At 45.9% G+C, this 23,258-nt stretch overlaps 3 protein-coding genes across 3 annotated transcripts; 1 reads left to right on the top strand and 2 right to left on the bottom strand.

Moving 5' to 3' along the window:
* Nucleotides 1–10,101: 10,101 nt before the first annotated feature.
* On the bottom strand, nt 10,102–17,570 carry LOC128715539 (ral GTPase-activating protein subunit beta). Its single transcript, XM_053810445.1, has 16 exons — nt 17,379–17,570; nt 17,098–17,317; nt 16,830–16,859; nt 16,337–16,735; nt 15,779–16,039; nt 15,260–15,694; nt 14,973–15,143; nt 14,497–14,601; nt 14,288–14,428; nt 13,684–14,221; nt 13,404–13,618; nt 12,902–13,063; nt 12,422–12,562; nt 11,799–12,356; nt 10,286–11,735; nt 10,102–10,216 (listed from the first exon to the last, which is right to left on the bottom strand). Exons 1-16 carry the CDS (start codon nt 17,568–17,570, stop codon nt 10,102–10,104), a joined length of 5,133 nt encoding a protein of 1,710 aa, XP_053666420.1.
* A 991-nt stretch (nt 17,571–18,561) lies between these two features.
* Nucleotides 18,562–20,698, bottom strand: LOC128714014 (putative lipid scramblase CLPTM1). The gene is made up of 3 exons (XM_053808891.1): nt 20,624–20,698; nt 18,917–20,555; nt 18,562–18,845 (listed from the first exon to the last, which is right to left on the bottom strand). The coding sequence occupies exons 1-3, from the start codon at nt 20,696–20,698 to the stop codon at nt 18,562–18,564; spliced, it is 1,998 nt and encodes a 665-aa protein (XP_053664866.1).
* An 828-nt stretch (nt 20,699–21,526) lies between these two features.
* On the top strand, nt 21,527–22,011 carry LOC128713767 (ubiquitin-60S ribosomal protein L40). The gene is made up of 2 exons (XM_053808634.1): nt 21,527–21,756; nt 21,851–22,011. Exons 1-2 carry the CDS (start codon nt 21,531–21,533, stop codon nt 22,009–22,011), a joined length of 387 nt encoding a protein of 128 aa, XP_053664609.1. The 5' UTR covers nt 21,527–21,530.
* The last annotated feature ends 1,247 nt before the right edge of the window (nt 22,012–23,258 follow it).

Below are 23,258 nucleotides of genomic sequence, written 5' to 3'. Positions count from 1 at the left end.
CGTTTGATTTCTGTAAACCACGAACAGTGCTTTTGTGGCGATAGGTAATGAGTGAACCTTCATTTCCGAAAACTCCCTTTTCGGGGGGTTTGTTGTGTTTTTTTTTGTGCGCGTACATTAATTATATTTCAATTTACAATCACGATAATCGAATATTAATTATTATGACTTATAATATCTAAAGCGCCAACAATGTTAAACGTACAAAGAACAATGCATACAACGACACACAAGTAATGTGCAACTGATCGTCCTCTCACAGACGCAAATTATCGGCATCATGCACCAAATATGTAAAAATCATGCGAACCGAATCTGAAGGAAATTTTTGTTTCGGGCGAGCAGCAGCAAACGGCAGAAACATGTCTTCCAGAAGCCGGGCCGGGCCAGAGCGAGATATGCAACTATGAAAATCGGGAGAAGGGAGAGGTGGAGGAGGAGGAGGGGGGGAGGGGGGCGCATAATAATTTCGAAATAGCTGGAAACTTGTTTCGCTCGCGGCTAGACAACCATACCAAAGCAAAGCAAAACCAAAAGGCTTCGCCAAGGCATCGGCCCCGGTGTGTGATGCTGCGCCAATGCTGGGCCCATGCAGGTTACCACCCCCTCTCCCCATTCGTGTCCAGGTACCGATGGAGGAGATTTTGTCTCGCTTCCCTCGCATTCCTTCGCAGATGGTTGGCGTTGTAAGAGCGTGCGCGGTGGTTGTGTCCAACACACTGGCACAAAAGGGGCCCGCAACAACACACGGCCCATGGAACACAGATTGGCCCCCGTAGCCGGCCAATAGTTCCTTTCCCGCCCCCTAGGGGTGGTTTCCTCCTCACTTACTCCAGCAAACAAGGTTTCTTCTTCTTAAATCTGATCTCTCTCTTCCCCCCGGTGAGTTCTGGGGTCCGTTTGCTGGTTGAACTTTGGCTGCTGTAAGCGGTCCGAAATGGGAGTTCGAGAGATAGAGTGTGTGTGAGAGAGAGCGTAAGACGATCGTTACCAACACACGGACCGATCTTCAGCACACAGCTTGAAAGGCACACTCACTAGCAAAACGTAAAGGTAAAGAGAAAACAAAAAAAACCGATAGCATGCAATGTTTGAGCCCGCGCAATCTTTGCTGGTGTGTCCGTAAACTCGTTCTTGCCTTTTACGTCGTCCTGTTACCGGACCGGGAGAGCGATTCATTTCGCTCCATCCATCGGAATGGTTTTCAGCGACCGACCCCGGGCGACGACGAACGGTTGACCAGCATTTCTATATTAAGAGATACAGGTATTCACTTCATCATCATATTTTTAATATATAAATACTTTTTAACGCCGCTACCTTCACCCGCGAGAGCGTGAGAGAGAGAGAGATCGCGAAGCGGTGTGGAAAGGGAAGAGATAGCAAGCCAAAAAGACAGAGACACACAAGTGTACGATCGCGAGCGAAGCAAGCTGCTCGAACGAAACTCGATTTTATGATGCATATTATCTTCGCTTCCTCCCTTTATGCTTGCGCTCTGTGTTCATCTCGCTTGTGGCATTCTTTCTTACTGTTTTGTGGCCGCGCATTGAGGGGGAAAAGAAAGAAAGATAGCAAAAGAACGACCTAAACGACCGAAAAGCGGCAAAGACGAAGGGGTCCAACAAGGGGACGGTGGTGGGGGGAGGGGGAAGCGTTAGGTGAAGGTAGTGGACAGAAAACTTTAAAAAGAATGGCCACATAACCTACACATTCTTGAGACTGTGCGCGGGTCAGGCGAGATTTTCTCCCTTCGATACGAAGGAATTGTTTTCCCACTTTGCTGATGTTGTCGTTATTGTTTGTGTGTGCCTTCTTGCCTCTCCGTCTCTTTCTTGCTTTATCTCGCTTTGTCTTGTCTTCTGGGGAGTTTTTTTTCCCTGTGCCTGCATGGGCATGAAACACGCGTGTCCGTGATACACTCCCGATTCGGTGTTGGATCGGTGTTGGTGATAGGAACGTTACGCACACGCATATTACGCACACAGATCCCCACGATTCCCTGCTGCTTGGATGGTGCTTGCGTGGAGTGGAGTTTTCCACCTTATGCTTAATTATTCATACCCCTTGCATGGCCGAGAAATCACCTGGTCTCTTCCCGGTAACCTGTAGCTGTGTTTAGTGGTACACAAACACACACACAGCATATCCTCCAAAGAAACCCTTCACACACCGGACACTCTGGGGGGAGGGGGTTTGGGTCGGTCTCTCTTTCTCGCCCGTAAATGTCTATGTTTGCCGGGTTTAAAAACGGATCTCTGTTGCGCCACCATAAAAAAACGTGATTCAGCATAGTGTCGATGATGCTGTACACCGGTGTGTGGTGTGTGCCTTTCGAGTTCTCCCCATGCCATAGGCATGCCATGAGAAACCGCCTCGTCTTCTCATACATTCCAGCGCCCGTTTGCTTTATCGATCTCTTCAAATTTGCCTCTCTTTCATGCGCCCACACAGCCCCGCGGTTCCCGATTCTGTTGGGTTCGGTATAAGAAGGAAGGGAAAAAAAACGAACGAGGCTCGTTGTCTTCTTTACCACCGGGGCCAAACACGGACGGCTTTACTATAAACGAGCACGTAATACAAACATTAGAAAAACACAGTTTTTCTCTCCTTTCGCTCGCATTCGCTCGATCCGGGTGATCGCGGAGGTGATCGGGTGGTGTGGTTCCGTTTGGGATGTTTTTTTTTTCGTTGGCAGGGCAGGTAGTTTGGCCATGCTCTCGAAAACCTTGCGTTTCCTTCGCAGCTTCACACCACGCACACACACACAACACCACCAGCAGAGACGCATACCAGTGCCAATGCCATATTCCCATCTCGATCACTCCCCAATGCCCAATGGGTCGGTCACTCTTACGCGAGGGTTTTGCGTTCCCCTTGTGCGCGCAGGCGATTTGGGCCGCCGACACACACCGGACCGCTGGTGGTTTCGACGTTTCTTACCGTGTGTGTGCGCGCGCCCGCTCGCGCACATTTCTCACTTTTGCTCGACTGCTCTGATAGTTCTGGGCCCTCCTTGAACCTCGTGCAGCTCTGACACTAATCTCTAGCCCCCATGCAGTGTGGTATGTAATATGGCCCGGGCACACAATGCTTTCCCTTCGCATTCACCGCGCTACGTTACGATTCCCTTTTTTTTTCCTCGTTGCTCCGCATCGGAACAGGGTAGTGGCCTGCGTCTGCCACTATGCATAGGTAATAGGTTGTCATCTTACACGGAGTCCCATTGCCGTGGTTCACGGCGAGCAAAAAAATGAAAATGCCGCAACCACTTCGCTCATTTATGCGTCAGAACGTGCTGTAGTAATAAATACTACGTTGAAATTGGTTTATTTTACAAATAAACAACTATTTCCTTCATTATGCTTCGACGTACAAAACTAAGCGAAGGGTTCGTCGCCTTTCTTATAGTCACCCATCGTTGAAGTCTTTTGTGCCGCTTCAAGAAAATTCTGCTAAGAGCAGAAAAAGCGCCGTGCAATAAAATATTATTTAACATGTTTCCTTTATCTGTATCAAATATATAACTAAAATATGTTTTAGCCACAATATAGGATACAGGATTTCTTCTAACACAGTCCCTTATTCGTGAGTCACCAAAAAGGCCACGACCACATCGCTCATTTAGGCGTCAGAGTATTGTTTGGTTACAAATAATAGGTTGCAAATGCTTTATTTAACATACAAACAACTATTTTCCCTCAATGTGCAGCATTCAGCGAAGGGTTCGTCGCTTTTCTAATAGTCACCCATCGTTGAAGTCTTTTGTAGCGCTTGAACAAAAACACTCCAGGAGAGGGAAAAAAGCGTCTGGCAATAGATTATTATTTGATTTATTGCTTGTTCGATACCTAATATGTTGCCTAAATATACATAACCCACAACATAGGCTATAAGTTGTCATTTTAAATGGTTCACGTCGAGCTAAAAGGTCGCAACCAATTCGTTAATTAACACGGTAGAACATTTTGTAGTAAATAAATGCTAAGTGCAAAATGGGTTTCATTTCCAAATAAACAACTATTTCCTTCATTATCCTTCGATGTGCAAAATTAAGCGAAGGGTTCGTCGCTTTTCAAACAGTCACCCATCGTTGAAGTCTTTTGTAGCGCTTCAAGAACAATGCCACAGAAAGAGAGAGAGAGTGAGAGAAAGCGAGAAATAGAAAAAGCACCGCGCGATAGATTATTATTTACCCTTTTTGCCTTCCCTCGACACTGTGGACGGAGACGGAAGAAGCAAATACTATCATCATCGTCGTCGTGGTTTGGCCGCGAGGGAAAAAGTGATCTCTGTGTGCGCCCGCGGAAATGTCGGACAGACGATGTCATCCATAAAAGCGCATCCCGGGCACATCCGATTGGCTGTGTGCATCCCTCCCACCCCCTTTCCATGTCGGTAACAAAGTGGAATTTCTAGTATTACCATATTTGTCGATTCAATTACGTAAAGTTTCTCTCATTTCCTCTTATTATCCATACGCCCAAGAACGGATTCTACCAGTCAAGCACACACACACACCAGCCCGTACCACAGCCTCCCAGTGCATGTGCTTTATCTATTGTTTACCTCTTAGCTGCGGTGTTTGCTTTAGCTCATATTTGTTCTTGGTTTGCCTCAATTATTTCGATCCGACTAGCTGTCATGCTAGTTAGGAAAGTTGTACGAGTTTCTTCCGTTTGTTAACTCCAATCCGGTCTGGAGAATGAATATCCTAAGTATCCTTTTTTCCCTGACCGGGCATATGTTTCTTCAGGCACCTCTTGTACTCTGTTTAGCCTTATTATTTGCAGATAGATAGATGAAGCAACAAAATCTAGCTCTAATTCTAAAATTCTAAAACAATTACATTTAATATCCACATGGTCAACTATGGCGTTTTGGCCAAGCTTAGAAGACTTCTTGTTACTTTAGTGGTCCCGAAAATTGAAGTTATAAAACCTCATCCAACTTTACTGCAGTAAAGGTTTGGGAATCGTTGTCATCGATGTGTTTTACAGTGTCGTCATTTGGCCAGCCTTGCTTTGCGCAGGAATCACAAATTAACTGTTCATAAACGGCTGTACCGGTGGAACAAATGTTCATTAGTGCGCCAGCGTGGCATGACTCAGGCCCTTTTGGCACATCCACCGGCAGGCAAACCATCCTAGGAACGTACACCACAAAAAGCACGAGAGAGAATAATGGAGGTTTATCGTGAAATTACAATTTTAGAATAATTCAATGAATTGAACCAATCGATTGAAATTAGTTTTTGTTGTTGCGTTGCTGCCCAGTAATACCTTGGGCTTCTGTTTTCCTCGGTGCAATGTAGCGTGTTTTTTTTTTTGCGGACAACTCTGGTCGTCATCCATGTCTGGTTCCCATGTTGTTTAGCATCTGTCCGAGGGTCTATTTAATACTCTGACCAATTTCGTCATTCGGTTCGTCCTTTGCTTCAATGTTCGTACGGGAATGTTTAGGAAATGGCGGTGTCGACCCAACCAGTTGCTAAGTGTACCGTAGCAAACAATGATTGTCACGGCCCGGTGCTGGAATTGACTTCGATGTGGATGACCCGTGACGTTTCGAAATCGAAGAATTTGGGAAACCCAAATTCCGGGAACGGAGTGCGGAAGTGCCACCGTGTCTGATTCACAGCTCCAACAACTTCGATCCTTCCTGCTTCATTCGTTCCCTTTATCCCCTCCCCTGTCCCCATGCACAGGCCCGGTTATAATGAGGTAAAAAAAAAACACAAATTCCTCAAGTTGATCGACGCAACCGCACTTTTCTGTTGCGCTACCACACGGTTGGACGTTTTTTTTTTTGGGCATTCAACCATAATTCTGTTTTGATCATCTCTCGCGATGTGGGCAGAGTTTCCTTCCCTGTGGCGTCCCCGGGCAGCACAACGCGAGACACAAAGCAAAATATCTCATATTAGCTATTATGAAACGCGCTCGCGTACCCGTTTCTGCCCTCTATTTCCCATGCCTCCCCGAGCTCCGGAGGAAAGAAATCGAAAACTAGCCACGGCCGTTTGTTCAATGGTAACGAAAAAAAAATATGTACGATACAGAGCCAGGTTCTCGAGCTCAGGGCGAGCGGTAGGCGAAGATGGCAGGCAACGGGAAATTCAGTGGCAACCGAAAATTGCTGAATCAAAGCCCGAAAAGTACGAGCCGAGAGAACAAACCCCGCACACCGCACGGCGCACGTACTCCAGATCCCGGCGGGGGGACGGAATCCTTCGTGCGGGTATTTCTCAAGTGGAGACAAAAACACATCCAACAGGAGCAGTAATAATAGCAACAGCAGCACACACACACACAAACCCCCCCTCAAAACCCCTGATGTCTGTGCATAAGCAGGGAATGCTTCTTTCGGCCAGCGCTGTCCAACTTTTGCGCCCAGAATTCGATTATACAATTATATATAATTTCCCATAAATAAGTACTTGGTCTGCCTGTTCAAAGATGTTAATTGGGATTAGGTTTCAAATCTTCATCATCATCATCATCATCGTACTGACTAGGAATTGAACAAGCAGAAAGCGCACCTTGGTGGTTGTATGGTCGCACATCTCGCATACCAAAAGGGCACCTAGCCACATTCAGTACCGCCTTGGAGGTAATTCATTTGCGAGCTTACGGTGTTGACGTGTGAGGAACATTCTGGTCAATTGATTGATTTACCAGAATTGGCCGTCGTGGTGATGAGAAACGTGTTTAGGGAAGAATCAATTAGTAATTTAGGTTGCATTGGGCTTCTGGAGATGATTATTCAACGATCATCAACGATGCCGACCGCATCAGAACAGAGGTCTTAATGAGATATCTTCGGAATTTTTTAGCATTTTAAAAGGGAATTCGTTTATTACTTTTGCGAATTCGAATCAATCCACATACTGCCAAAGTTTTTAGACGAGCCACCTAGTACTCGGCTAACCACGGAGTATCAAAGGACTTCAGGATGCGAAGTTGGAACTCAAAAGAGTAAATGTTCTATTCTTAGACGACACTTCTAGTACTCGTCTAACCAAACGAATCAGAGGACTGAAGTACACGCAACTCAGTAGAGAAGATCGCTCATCCGCCTCGCATATCGAAACCGTCTTACATCTTTTTCGGCAAGGATTGCAAGATTCCATATCGCAAAGGTCCAAACCTTTACATTGGAGAGGCTCAATGGACAAGCAGGTATGTGTGGCTACCTGCAGCTAAAGGACGTGATTCTCGATCTTCCACCACCATGGACGTAGTCGTCACCGCCGTCTGGGAGCGTGAACGGTAAGCGAACGGTGGTAATTCAGCGAAAATAAACAGCCACCGAAAACAACAGCAACAACAGCAGGGCGAAACACTTTCCAACCCATCGGTGGAACGGTCGCGGGCAAGTCCTGCCTGCAGTCGCCATACGAATTTTAATTGAAAGCAACAATTAAGCGAAAAACAAAATCCGCAACATACAAGCCAACAAACAAGGCAAGCATTTGCGCCGTTCCGACCGTTTGCTACCGGTTATCGGTATTTAGTTCGGTGTGCCGTGTCCACCTTCGTTGCGCCCTTTTTTGAGGCTATAATTGTTGTGTGTGGCAGCAGCAGGACTTGCCACGCGGGGCCTACGGAAGCCGCTGAGTGTGTGGCGAAGGAAATGGCTATTGGCAAGAAACTGGTTCGAATGGGTGGGAAGGAAGGAGAGGGTGAAGAGGGGGGGGTTCCAAAAACGGGTAGAGTTTGTCATAGTCTTCTCTTTTCAAAGTTTGCGCCGAACGAGCGGATGAGCGCACGAACGAGCGGTCAAACATTATATATAAAAAAAGTCCCCACAAGACATCTTTCCACAAACTTCCCGCTCTACGTCCTTTGGGTAATTTTTGAAAATGTTTCTTCCTTACACTTCCACTCACACACACACATACACGACTCGGATGTACGCGACGACGTTACCCATCCGGGAATATTGGCCACGTTCCGGTGCCCGGGAGAAAAAAAGGGAAAAATCGAACACCACACGGTAAGGGGATGCGAGCGGGATAGGGCAGCGCGAGAGAGAGCATGATCATCACGTTTTACATCTCTCTTCTCGATCATCCGTCGCATCCGCCGCGCACGGTTCGCTGGGATGCCGGGCGTTGCAGCTATCGTAGGATGTCCATGTTGCGTGTTGCAAAACAACGGCCCGTAACAACACAAAAAGGATGCGCGATCGCCACATTCCTTGGCAAAGCTACCCCTTTGCGGTTGCCTTCTATGGCGCACAGTGCGGCATCCCTTCCGGGGGTACGGGGGGGGTTGCTGAATATTTATCGCAACCCTCTTCTCCGCTTCCTCGCAAACGAGCGCGCGCCATTGCGAAATTTTGTTGATTTTGATTTTTGCTTCATTCATTTGTTTCACCCGCTGCCTTCTAAATTTTCCTGTGCCATTTTCTAAACGATTACCGATCCGACCGAACCATCAAGGACCGCGTTTCCCTGTGGTGGTGCTTGTGCTTATTAGATGCCAGACGTTATCGCCGAACATGCTTTGCGTGAGAATTCTGAATGTTCTGCCTAATAGAACATTTCTTTTTTGTTGGATGCATTTTTACCTGCCGCTTTTGTTGCTGGCGGAAATTTTTATCTAATCCGCTACACTATTCGACTTTTCGATGCACGTGCGCTACACGTTCGGGTGCGCCTTTTCTATGGCATTGGCAGTCCGAAGAGCTGCAACCGCGCCTTGCGTGCAGCACACGCTGCTGCGTGGAACTTATGTTACCAAATTCCTGTATATTGTAATTTTCTCTCATGCACACACTTGCTTTATACCTTTTTTTTTTTTCTTGGCTTATCTTTTGCTCGCTCCCTTTCTCTCGCACACGCCGTTGACCACTCTTCGCACACACTCGCACTTTTTAGGGACACACGGTTTACGGAATTTACGTACGTATCTTACGCCTTTCGCACAAATAAAATGCTTTCCCACCCGCGGGCAGCCCTTTTAAAACTCCGTTTCAGCTCGAGTCGACGGCTCGAGAACAACAATTATATATATTTGGATAGTGTCGAACACTTCACACAACACATTTGGCCACCGTGCTTACACACATTGCTGCCCGAACCATGCGTAGCAGCCTCTTATTCTCCGCCTTGCCTTGGACACTCTTATTGCTGCTGATCAACTGCTTAATTCCCACTGCAAACCCCGTCGGTTTGGGTGGCACTGCCCGAACGCTTGCTGTAAACACACGGATATTGGCACAGTCGCGTGGAAGCGTCAGCGAATTTAGAGCAAATCCTTCGTTCTCACGCAAGAATCGCAAGGCATTAGGGAAGGTAAGGGGAGGGCTTTGTTTAACGCAAACACGTTTTTTTTTATGCTTCTGCACTGTAAACCTCAGTCACTGCATTTGCCCTTATGTTACTGCCCCACGGATCGTGTGCCCTTTCGACGACCGTTATGTTGCGCGAACGAGTTGGTACTAGTGGCGAGATGCGTTCGGCGATCATTTGCGACCGGAGGCGTTCGGGATGTTACGCACACACTGCCAAAAGGAAAGAAGTTGTACACGGTACATCGATCGATGCGCGTGTGTGGTGGCCATCCCTCTACCATTCTTGAGCGGTTTAGCGTGTCGAAACGATTTTTTTACATGAGTCATTTTAGTTACAATTTTAGTTTAAAAAAATGAATAAATTTTGTTTAAATTTCTCTCTCAAACATTTTGTTGTATGTTCGATCTTTGCTGATCTTCATACAGCAATTGCGTTGCATGCGAACCCTGCATTTTTCTGAACCCTTCACACGCACACAATTGATAAAACTGGTGCAGGTAAGAAAAACCGGCCTCGAACAATGGGACGTGAAGGAAAACTTGGTTAAAAAAATATATATTAATTTCTTACTGATCAGTGGACACTGCTAATAATTCTGCTTAAAATACGATCACTCATGGTGTATTGTCAAACAAATATTTCGCTACTATTACGTACGTTGTGTCAACTTTAGCTTTATTGCATAATTAGTTTGGAATTGTATAACGTTTAGTCTCACAAAACGTGGGACGGAATAAAACAAAATTTGGATTAGTTATAAATTAGTGTTGTAATACTTTTTTAAAGTTGCAATTAGTGCATTATATTGACGGCTTAAACAAATCGGCCAGCATCTCTGCTTCGGTCAGATCTTTCTTGTACTTGTGCATGACTTCCTGTATCTTGATGCGGCGTCGAACGTGTGGCGGTTGGTAGCTGCAAATAGAGAAACATTGATTGATTATCTTTAAAAAAAAAAGACAATTCAGTAACTTCAAAACTTACGAATCATTGTCCAAACGCTTTCGCTTTGCCATGTTACAGGCTGTTTGGCGGATAAGCGAACCGATCACCCGTTTACTGACGACCATTCCGTCTATCAGCGGAATGGCAAAGTTCATACGCCCGACCGGGCCTTGGAGTTTAACGCGCAGCAAACTGGACGACAGGGCATGCAGGTATATGATGAAACATTCACTCGAAGTCGTTACACCGACGGCACCGTGCTGCGCGGAATATCCCGCCCGGGTGTAGTGCAACAGATGATCCACCGGAAACGTAAGATGATCCTCAAAGCTTTCCAACCACACGAGCAAAATCTTGGCCGTCGGTGCAGTGTACAGCGTGCTGGGTTTGGACGCACCCGTTCTACGGCGCATGGGTGGAATCGGATCGGCCGATTTGCTAATTGATCCGAGCCGAGCGGATTCACCGTCCAGTGAGAACTGTCGCGGTTGGTTGGTAGAAACGGACGACGAACGGGGTTGAATTTCGCTCACGCTACGCTCGTAGGTTGTCGATGGGCAACCGTTACCGTCGGTCGCATCCTCCACGGTAACGTCGACTTTGTTGTTTCGGTTCGGCACCACAATTGCCATCTCCGAGGATACGTCCGCCCAGTAGAGGACCGTTTTTTCACCATTCAGTTGCCACTCCTCTGGGGATCGACCTTTCTGTTCATCGGTCGGCTGCGGACATGATTTATTCTCACGCGGTATCTTCCAACTATTGCCGACGAAACCGGTCCAACCGGCGTGCTCCTGGACGGTTACTGGCCACCCGATCGTATACAGCATTCTCCAGAAATGAGCATCAATGGACGGTAAATTATCCGGTTCCATATTGCCGATAATTTCTGCCTCTGTGCTTTGGCCGGCTTTCACGTAAAACACGTGTATTGTGTCACAAGATCGGGGTGACATTTTATCCAACATTTTCAAATCTTGACAAAACTCCGGTTTGGATGAATCAAGCGTTGTTAACAGGGGTGCGCTGCCGTCCAGTTTCTGTTCACTTCCATTGTTTTGCCCGATCGTAAGAAAGCCAAAGTGGGACAGAAACAGCCTAGCTGCTTGGAACTCGTGACAGACGGCGGGTGGTGATGCTTCCTGTGCATGTCCCAGCCCATCGACGGAACATTCCGTTTCAGCCCACGAGAGCTTTTCATACCCGACCTGCTGCTCCACCAAGCGGGCCAGCTGTTTGGTGGACTGGTTGCCTATCTTTTGCTCCGCTGAATCCAGTGTCGGGATTGAGTAATCCACTACGCACGGAGGAATACGATCCACTGAATCGGGGAAATACTTATACTCCAGTTCCTGGCGCATCATTATATCGTTCATAGGCACCGGTCGGCCAGGATTGGGCGCATGATACTTTGTACCCGATTTACTTCTCGACAGATGGCGCAATTGCATCGTCCAGGCATGCCGACCGAACGGCCCGCGGATAAGAACTGAAATAAGGAGAGCAAAAAGAATGTAGAAATTCCATCGCCCTTTTCAACACGCTCACGTACTTGTAACCGTCGGTTGGGGATCCTGATCGTTACCAAGCGGTTCTTCAAACAACGCCAGCACGGTAGAGTTTTCCGTCACGAAATATTTAAACTTTTTGATCGCTTGCTCTTGGGGCAATTCGCCGACATGTTCGCCGGAGGTGTTGGAATGTTTGGCCAGCACCACTTCATCCAACAGTGACGAAAGCGATTGTTTGCCACACTCGTTCGGGAAGTAATCGATCTGTTCCAGTATCATGGTTAGCATATTTTCTGCCGCATCCCGCACCCGCATGCTAGCCGGTTTGAGCTCTTTCTCGTCCTTATGCTTGACCGGTTCACCCGGTTTGCCGACACTCTTCGAACCGGATATACCGAGCTCAACCACCTCCAGCACAATCGTTAGACATTCCTTATCCTGCAGCAGGTACGGATGGTTCATCAACCAGGCGGAGGTGCACTGGAACGCGGCCACGATCGTGCTGTGAAGATCCTTAATGTGTGCTGGCGGTGGTCTCGAACATTGGTAGCAAATGTAGTCGCAAATCCACTTAACAGCTCGCTTACATTCCAACACATCTAAAAGAATGGAAAAAATACAGGCAGTGAGCTATCGTGCTAGATGATGAGTTGTGTTCAATTACCTGAATCTTTCACGTGCATTCCTGCCAAACCAGTCAGCAGTTCCAAAGCTGCCAGGGACACGTTGAGGTCGGTTTTCCACGACGATATCAAGCGGTGACACACGAGGTAAGTCGCTCGCACAAACAACGCATGGGCGCTATCTGAGAGTGAACGGGGATGTATTATTATGTTGTCCTTAACTTCATACACTACGTTTCATTCATGACCATACAAGGGACGCAATCTACTACCATTGTAATATTATGTGCTATTGTTTTTGCATTAAAACATTGTGTGCAGTAAAGATTGTGTTGTGCTCTACAAACTCATATGTTGAAATAAGAGGTCATATAAAATAAATCTAACAACGAGCTATATGAAAAACATTACACGGAATGGATGTTGTATCATGGTCCAAAAAGCCATTTACGGGGAATAAAGGTAGCAGCACGTGCATTAACGTAGGGAATGAAGAATAAAAAACACAATTAACTAATTACCATAAATTGCAGATGAACTCAATTCTAACTCATGAATAATGTCGGATGAGAAATCATCAAAAGCCGGCAAACTAGAAGGTTCATTGCTAAGTGTTGCGGTACTGTGTCCACCGATGCTGGAATTGGCGCTGTTCATCGAGTAGGCACTCTTCTCGGAGCAGGCTAGCGGGAGCGGCGCAAATGGTGCACAAATGATGCGATACGGAATGGTGCGATGGCGAATGGGTTTGGTTTTATGTTCGGTTCAGTCGATCGTTCCAATCGGTACCAGAAAATGGACGAAAAAGCAGTGATTGTTTTTTTTTTTTGTTTTCGTTCGTATTTTTTCATTAAACCAAATAATTTAATCGACGGTGAAGAAAAACAAAATGAAAGATTGAAAAAAAAAAGAAATGTACATTTTTTTTGAGTAAATCAAGCTGCAATGCGGTGAACAACTTTGAGCGGCATTAAAAGGAAAAGAAAATAACATGAGCGCTACTTTTTTCTATCAATCACTTACCCGAGCTAAGCAAATTGGAAGTTTCAGCAGTCGGGTGCAACGAGTGCAATACTTCGGCGGAACCCTTTTCCGTCTCTTCAAACGTGACAGCATCCTGAACGCACAGATGCAACCCGCCCAGCAGCATGTGCGTGTTTTGTGGATCTGTTTCCACCTGCAACGCGTTCATGAGAATGTTTATAAGCCGTGGTTTCAGGTGAATGAAAGTTATACTTCTGCAAAAAAGGAAAACAAATCGTTAATCAAACCACCACAACACGATCCTCGTAAGATCTTTCACCTATCATTCGGTCCACCCATAATGTCGCGAATGGGAAGCGTCTGGAAGTGTAACGGAAGGGCCAACGTGGACAGCAGAATGTTGATAGCCGCCCGGCGCAGTTCGGTTTTGTTAATGACCACGTTTGGTGATCTCATCTTTAGATCCTTTTCCGGCAAAATAAGCTCCAACGCGCCAATGAACGCAGGCAGTAGGACCTGTATGCCTTCCAGGTCAATGCGAAACAGGTCCGACGAGTTGTACAGTATGCTGGCAAGTGTTTCCATACACTCCCGGTTATCGTTGGTCTTCAAACCTTGGTGCAGTGCCATATAAAAGCGTGCCAAGTACACCGGGAGTATTTCTTCGCCCGTTTTCTTCGCACAAAATATGCGACACAAAGCGCCCAGCGCTTCGGCCTTGCCCGACTCGTACTTGTCGATGGTGAGACCGGGTGCAACATCGTTTACCTCGGACAAGGAAGGTGGTTGCGACAGGCTACCCTTGCGATTGTCCATGATCATGGAGGATGGACGGCGTTTTGCTTCGGCAGCACGCTCTGGAATCGAGATACACAAATGATTAATTTTAGATTCGGTGCTATTGCTGTGGGTAACGAACTTACTTTTAGTATTCTGCATCCACGTATCACCTCCTATGTGAGCCGCATCGAAGAGCCACTCGCCGAAGAGATGCAGAATGCTATTACATCTGGGACGGTTCGCAGCTAACGGATAACGATTCTCCTGACACAGCGAAAGCATTGCTTACATAAAAAAGGAGACAAAATACGTTAATTTACTGACCCGTAAGTGGAAAAATTTGCCAGCTTACATGAAAATCCAGTCGACGGTAGGGACGCCGATTGTGGCGCATTGTTTGGATGGGTAGACGAACTACGGCTGCTAGTAAGCCCACTAAACGAACCTTTGGTAAATCCTGCAATCGAATCGAAAAAAGCCTAAATAAAAAATAGGGGAAAATTCACAACAGCGACAAACGATCAATGGTGCCAACGTGGGTTTTAAATGGTGCAATGATTTGAAACGAGCGAAATTGTTGTCCAGGTGAGCACTACACGCTACATTGCGCTATGAGAGGCGCAACAATCATGCCTGTGTTAAATTGTGTTGTTGTAAATTATGCAAATTAGGATAGGCTACACGGACATATATATTTAAAAAAAAATGACTACACAACTATAAAAAGGGCATTTGAAAACAATATAGCGGACAGCAGTATATCAAACAACTACGAACTAACGACACACGACAACATTCCGAGACGAACAAGCAAGTAAGTCCACCAACCCTTAGCTTGCGCCATCGAGATGACGGCATGTGCTGACGGCAGCGATGGCGAAACACTGAAGCTCTTCGCCAGCCGGCGCTGTAGCGGAGGTGTTGGAGAGTTAGCCGTTCCGTTAGCGTCAGCGATGAATAACGACGATGATTTGCTATTGCAAAACCCGGAACCTTCCGCTATTATTGCGCGCGATCGTTAATATGGCGAATGTGCATGTGATGGGCACGAAAATGAGTTTAATGAAGTTAGTAAACGGCTACTAAACATTTAGTGTACGATTCGTGAAGTTTACCCTGACTCGCTGCGGATACATCGCATGAAAAACCAAACCCAGCACCGGCACCGCTTCCACCACCATTGCCACTGTTCAGTATTCCGGTGCTAGCGCCATTCGAACTACAGCCTATTATATTAACATTGTTTATGCAACCAGAGCCACTACCGCAACTACCACCACCACCACCACCGGGAACGACGCCAGAAACAGTACCCATTGCTCCAGCAGTCGAACTGCTGCCCGACCCGACAACGCCTAATGCGGCTCCGAGACCAAGCCCCCCTAGGCCACCGCTTGCTCGCAGGGCGCTCGATTTGATCTCGCCACCCGAATGTCTAAAGCTAATGACCGATCCACTACTCGTATGCATTCCACCACCAGCGCTGGTGAATGTCAGCTGATTGAAGTTCTCTAGAAGATTATTCTCGTCCATTCTAAACTGGGCTATGCCTTACGTGTGATTATATAGAAATGGACAAAAGTTTCAGTTGAAACGATCAACAAATATGCAACGATAGCTGTTCGAATACCTACCGAGAAAAGCGTCTACTAATCCGGCAATTCCTTTCAACGTCTTGAGAAAGATCTGAGGGAGATTCAGCAAACAGGGATGGTGCTGTGGTTCAATTCCATCGGCGTTAAGTAGCACGGCTTGCACAAACTGTGGTGTACGACTGATCACCTGCGGGCAGCACAGGTCCGTTGGTGCTCCGAGAATCTTGAGGAAGCGTATCCAAGCTTGGGCAATTCCATCGTTGGTCATACCATCTGGGACCAGGTGCGCGTCTTCGTCAGCTATAAAAGATTCATGACATTTTATTTATGATATATCTTACACACTAACCGAAACAGTTATTTTACTAAACTGAACAAATTAATTTCAGTTATAATCAAATCAGGGGAAGAAGCGATTGACTTTATAAATACAGACAAGAATCGGAACTTTATGATTGTGGATATTGTGGATTATGGAAATGGATAAGAGATAAATGATAAGGAGCGTCTTATTCAGTCAGCAAGAGACCCGGCATAAACAGAACCTGAGTCTAGACATGCTATGTTAGGTACGATATGCGATATGAGCTTTTTTACCGATTTTCATTTCCGGAAACGCTGGACCATACGTAAACTCCAGCAGTTTTGCCGTCAGTCCCAGATTCACTCGGTTCCATTGTTCGACGAGTGCGATACGGTGACGCCAGGCGGCACATGATTCCTGAAACGTTTTCCACAAGGACGGTGAAGGGAAGCATCTGCTGCAGGCCAACAGCCACACTTCAAACAGAACGCTCAGCACACGTTCGCACAGCTGATCACCCACATCATCCTTCACGATCGGTGGGGCCAGCAAAATGTCATTGATGGCTAACAGAAAGAGCAACAGTGCTTCCCATGTTTCCACCGTGAGTATTTGTGAGTTTTGTGCAGTGTCTTGCAGGGTTCGCAGCACACGATGGCACAGGACGGCCTGCCGATTGATAGTATCCGAACCTGGAAAAGTGAGCCAATAATTCGGGTTAGTGCATTTCTGGCTGGGTGCAAACAGTCGGCAAAAAAATACGAAACAAAGTAGTAAAGCGTTCACCTAGTTCCTCTTTGTAAATGAAAGGCCAGACTTGAAACGAAGAAAGATTGGAAAATCAGTGCATGTTGGAGTTAGTTTGGTGCCAATTGAGTGCGGATACATAGAGCTACAGAGAGTCACACAACACGTGCATGCACACTAGAGGTGGTAGTATAATGGTTAATGGTGCAAATCGTATGCATCGATGCACACCTACACACACACACACGTGTGGGAATGCACTGTTGTTGGTGCTTTTTCGATTAATGGGGGATTAAATTGGCCGTACCTTCTCCAGGGCGAGGCACAAAGAGATTGTACAAATGTTTGATTATTTTCCGAACATATGTGTTCGGATCATCGATAATTGGTCGTGGGACACTGATCTTGGTCTGGGGCAGCACCGCACTGATCCACTCGCAGTAGATGTTTACACCATCCTTGATGATGTCGTGCTCGGACAGCGGTAGCGATAATCCGTGACATATCACATCCATACACCATTGGACCTACGGAACGGGAGACGAGATGATGACGATGGAAGTATATTCCCTTGCCTAGCTACCATACCTCTTGGTCCGTGTGAAGATTGCTCGGTTCTGCATTGTTCGTGATGCCTAGTGTGCCTGCCAGTTGTTTTATAACCACCGCTGCTACATCACGACCACCGACGATGCTAAATTTGCCAAGCACACTTTGCGTTTGTGCGTTGGTAATGTTTTCCGCAATGATCGGATACAGTGAGGCCCACTCGGAATACATCTCAGCCTAAATGTTTTTCCATCTAGGCGTAGCACGGGAAATCGTGGGTGCGAAAAATGCTAAACAAGTGATTTGCTTTCGTCAGCGAAATGTTGCTATTGTTTTGACGTTACTGATGGCAGTGGTTGTCAAGCAGGAAAACAAACGGCCGAAAAATTAGGTTGTCAATCAAAGGTACCAGAACGAAATAAATTTCAAATCAAATTCTCAACATTTCGTTAACATAAAAAGCGTATTTGCAAGAAGAGTATAAAACAGATTTAATGGGTTTTATCTTTTCTTTACTGCTTGGTTATTTTATTATTTGAAGTTACTTATTTGGTCGTATCCAAAACACATCCCGGTCAATTGCCGATCAACGAAGTTTAGCGTAGAAATGTTTATCATGCTTTTATTAAGCCTGCATCGCCTATCAGCGTAAACTAAACAAACAGTCAAGATAACGCAAAGTACCTTATCAAAACGATGCACAACTTTAACCAATAATGCACAAATAGCGATTGTGACACATTGTCATCATGAACAACCTTTGCGCTCAACAGGCAAATAAAAAGCGATGATGGCCAATCGAATAATTCTTTGTTCGCATTTGAAATTCACGCTTTGAGTTATCATACTACACTAACACGTACTTTGACCATGTAAAACATACCATTAATCCATCCCTTGGTTTTTGCTACACGACTATTTGATAACAATAGTCCTTTAGAGCAACGAATGAACCTAGTAAAGCTTTTGTTATAACTATTAGTTTTAGCTGTATACGATCATCAGTAGGGTTTACTGCGTCGTTGTGATCAACTATGACAAAAAATTAAATATACTGTAGGTAGAAAACAAAAATTCACGGTCAGCGCAAATGATTTACGGCCGAGATACAATTATAAGACAACAGCAGCCTCCTACTACACACATGTATTGGAGCAAATGGGGGGGCAAAAGCGGTTCTAGTGGGTTGTGTTACTTATGGTGCACAGCATATACATCGCTATTAGTCATCTTTTTTATCAGTGGCCGTCTTGTTGCCTCCCTTCCGTTTGGGGGAAGACTTTTTGTTCTTCCTTTTCTTTGCATTGGGGGAAGAAGGTTGGCTGGTCGATTCTGGAGCCTCCCGTTCATCGCCACTGCTAAGACTAGCTTCAGTCAATGCTGCGTTCGCTTTGGATGCGTCACCCTTGGATTCGAGCATTTCCGCCGAGAACCCAAACTCATTCATACGTTTCGAATCGACCTTGTAGATCCAGCGTTGGTAAAGGAAGATAAAGAAGACAATATCTGGAATAGGGGAGAAAGGGAGAGTTTTTTTGAATCATAGCAATTATTACCAAAAAATCAGTAGCACTTACCATCACGGAAGCATCCGATTCTATACATCATAGGCATTTTGATCACAAAGGCAAAAATATCATCGATGAACGTGTTCAAGAATTTGTAGGTCAACATTCGCCACGGTAAATGGGCGACCGACTTCAGCTTATAGTTGATAAACAGCTGTGGCGTCATCATGATGAAGCCAAAGGTGAGCAGATATCCGTACAGCATGTTCAGTACGAACGAATACCATCCTTTATGCTCCTGGTACAGCACGCTGTACACACTGTACGCCACCAGCAGCGGGAAACACACCCATCCCAGATACTTAAAGGCAAGATTGTCGTAATGCCTGGTGCTGGACACGTACGATCCCTTGTCGGTGAAGCTAATGCGGGGCAGAAATCCGAAGACCAGATTTTCCTTGCTTATATTGATGTTAACCACCTTCTGGATTTTCCACACCTCAATACCAAGCCCCATCAGACAGCTGATCTTAATCATGAAGTTTGTCTCATTGTCCAGCACGTACAGCAGCACGATCAACGATTGAAATACACCAAAAAATACTGATCGAACGGAAAGACCCTCCAGCGACTTGCGGTTGTTCCAGAACTGGATGTCGTTTTTAAATGCCAACAGTTCGAATACACTGTGCAGAATCGTTACCACGATCGTGATGCCTAACAGGTACGGATTATTGTCCAGTAACGCTTCCTTCAACGAGTCTTGATCTTCATCCGTCTCGGAACCACCGGATAACGCTTCAGTGAACATGTTGTTGGCCCATTTATTGCGCATCGTCTGAGCCGCGTACAGTTGCCACTTGAACAGTGACAGTGGTTGATACGCTAGGTTCAGTTCTAACACGGGAGTAGTCTGGTTAATGGGTTGATAATCTCTCATCATATTCCAGTAGTCGTTGTAGAACACGATCGGAAGATACGTTTGCCCTCCGGGAAGAAATTTAATGTACTCGTCCAATGGTGGTGGCACCGATCCTTTCACCCAGTTCGTTTGATCCGTGACAAGATTTATCGTCAGATTTGGATGCCAGTGCGCAAGTATCTTATCGTCCACGAGCGCATTTTCCAGCTCCTTTTCGAACTGTTCCTTCTCTCCCGCTAGCAAGTTATGCGTCTTGGTGCGCTTTATCCGTTTGTATTTGCTAAGCATGGCTCTCGCATGACCCATATTTTTACCCGCAAAATCTTCACCCGCTGCCGGGTTCGGACTAAGCCCCGTCCTAGTGACGTACGTGTGCAGGTATATCGATCCATTGTTCATCAGCTGCTCGGAAGCTTTGATATGAGTATTGAGCGTAAAAATGCCGTCCTTTTCGCGACCTCCATACCAATCGCCGTAAATCAAGCCCTCCTGCAGCCAAACTAAACTGTTCGGATCGTTGAAGTCCACATTGTACTGATCATCCGAAATGTACACGTGCAAATCGAAAACTGTGCCATTATCGAACAGATTCCACGCATTTATCTTCGATTTGCCCGCTGCCTGTTGGTTCACACCGGCATCCGGAGCGGGACGGCGAAAGAATGACGAAATGAAATAAATAATCAATGCTCTAATGATCAGCGATTTGGTGATGGCGAAAAATGATTCAGCGCGTGACGGTTGCTGGGCCTGCAGTTGTGCTGCCGGCTGGCCTTGAACGGTGCCCTAGAACGAGACACGGGAATGGCTTTTTTCGTTCATAAATTCAACCACCAATATTTACACCAACTCACGTCCTGATTGCCTTGGTCATCGGCGGCCAGTAATTCGGCCTCGGCCGAAGCGGTGCCATTATCTTCTTGCGACATTCTGCGTATTTATGTCACTGTTCTATTCTCTAGATTAATGTTGCGGCAAGCTTAAGATTCACTGTGGCAATGCTCCACTCATTACGCCAAGGTTATGCCACTTGTTGTTGAGCACGAGTTTGAGAAGAAAGTCACGGGGAACTTATCGCAGCCAGCTTCCCAGATATAAAAATATCAAAATGCACCTAATTGAAGTTCGCTCGTGACCCGCTAGGGAAGAAAATACGTTGAACTGTCACTGTGACATTCGAATGACGTGGTTCAATGCTTGCTGGAAAAGAGGCTGCATCATTATCCGGGTTTTAGATCGGTTTCAATTCTTAGGAGAGAGAATTATGTTTTTTATTCAGCTCGGTTCAATGGGTTGATAAGAAACTTGATAGATATTTTATTCACTATTTTTGCTGTAAAATTTACTCTCTTTGTAAGCGAATGCAGAAAAATCAGGTAACATGGGTAAAATGTATGAGCAGTCAAAAACGGATTTGCCCGACTCAAAAAGTCAAAACGACGATTTGCCTAACCTGTGGTTTTGTTGGTTCTTGTCAAAATGTTCCTTTTTCTTTTTCTGTCAAAGTGTACCAGCGAGCAGACACGTTGGGTGAGTTTTGTTTCGATTTTTAATGGAAATCCAAGGAATAAAAGCACTTTAAGTACGTTTGATAATGTTGTACAACGAGCGATGTGAAAATAAATAGCCCAAGTACAATGGTGTTCAACATTTGGTCGCCCAGCTGAATGTTTGGAAATGAATGCATACCATCGTTACGATGTGTACATAACCTCGAATGTTACCGTTCTCAAAAGCTGACCGTTTGTGCTCTACAGAATCATGCAGATTTTCGTGAAAACGCTCACCGGCAAGACCATCACACTTGAGGTCGAGCCATCGGACACGATCGAAAATGTGAAGGCCAAGATTCAGGACAAGGAAGGAATCCCCCCGGATCAGCAGCGTCTTATCTTTGCCGGTAAGCAGCTGGAGGATGGCCGCACTCTGTCGGACTACAACATTCAGAAGGAATCTACCCTTCATCTGGTGCTGCGACTTCGTGGTGGTAAGTAACCCGGCTGGTTGGAAGATTCGCCAGTATCGCCAAAGAAAAAAAAAACCTTGGTTGTTAATTGTTTTCTTTTTGCCGACCCATCCAGGTATCATCGAACCATCGCTGCGTATTTTGGCCCAGAAGTACAACTGTGACAAAATGATCTGTCGCAAGTGCTATGCCCGTCTGCATCCGAGAGCAACAAACTGCCGTAAGAAGAAGTGTGGCCACACCAACAATCTGCGCCCGAAGAAGAAGCTGAAGTAAGCGGTACTGTTCGTTTCCGGCTTCACTTGTTTGCCGTTTTCGTTGCGAAAATAATGTGACCAAGTGGGGTGATACGTGGATGTTTCGTTCATCAGTGGAAGAATAAAAAAACTGATGCATTGAACATAAATCACAAATCCATGTGCAGTGTGATTGATTTACTAATGAAATGGAAAGAATAACGATTGTAACGTAGATGTCAACAAGGAACAAGAAATTGCGAACTGTATTCATTCGAAAAAGGTCTCTAATCTAAATAGGTAAACGGTAATCAAGCCTTTTCCTCCTCTTATCGATCTAATTAACACAGCTTGCGCATCAGAAAAATCGTTATTTAAATTATTTACTCAAAGCAAGCATTGCTTCTCCCACGGCAACGAAAACCGGTTCAGCAGTACGATTCAGTTACTGTTGTTTACAGCATCAAGTAAGCTCTGAATAAACGGGTTATCAATTCTGTTCTGCGTGTACATCGGATGCTGTCTTTCAAGAATGGTTAGAGGAATGCGCTCGCAATCGAGGAAGAGCATACTTTTTTAGGGTGATGTCCATTCCACCACACGTTGTTGAGAGGTCTCCAACAGGGGAGCAGTTTTATAACATTAACTGTGTGCATCTCCTTCATGGGAGATGCTGGAATTCAGATGTTACTTGCGACCTCTGAGCGAGAACAGCTTGCTTCTCTCTTGCTTGTGTTAGAGAATGTGAGAGTCAAATACGTGAGTTATGCTGCTGCCTTTATTTCTGACCATTAGTACCATAGTTCTGGTTTTTTACTGCACCAACGCTCACAGTTGGCCGAGTCGGTGGTCAAGAGATCGGTCTGCGTTCCGTCTTGGGACAGTTCTTCAAATCGCTATCTCGGGTTCCCTGTGCCCGGAGTGTGTGTCCTACCAAGCTGCTGGTTAATTTTTTTGTGTTCCGCACTGTAAGTGTGTATACAGTTTATGCTGCCTGGAATTTCCATTCCTTTCTTTGCTCGGGAGGGGGTTGTTGCGTTTTACTCCCAAAAACCCAGCAGTACCAACGGTGTTTGTTTGTGTGGGTTTGTGCCAAAAGGTGCGCATCATGTTGTGTTGATTGAGCGAGGCAGCATAACAACGTACCAGCATAGCATTCTCAGTAACAAAACAAAAAAAAAACGGTTCCACAGCCCGATATGTTTGGCTTCATTCTCACCACGTTCCCTCTCTTTCTCGCGGTCATCTGAGCGTTGTTGTTGGTACAGTTTGAGGTGCCGCGAGAGA

This window comes from Anopheles marshallii, chromosome 3, assembly GCF_943734725.1.
Source record: "Anopheles marshallii chromosome 3, idAnoMarsDA_429_01, whole genome shotgun sequence".
Taxonomy (NCBI): domain Eukaryota; kingdom Metazoa; phylum Arthropoda; class Insecta; order Diptera; family Culicidae; genus Anopheles; species Anopheles marshallii.
Note: the sequence above shows the minus strand (reverse complement) of the source record. Positions and strands in the feature narration are given on the sequence as shown.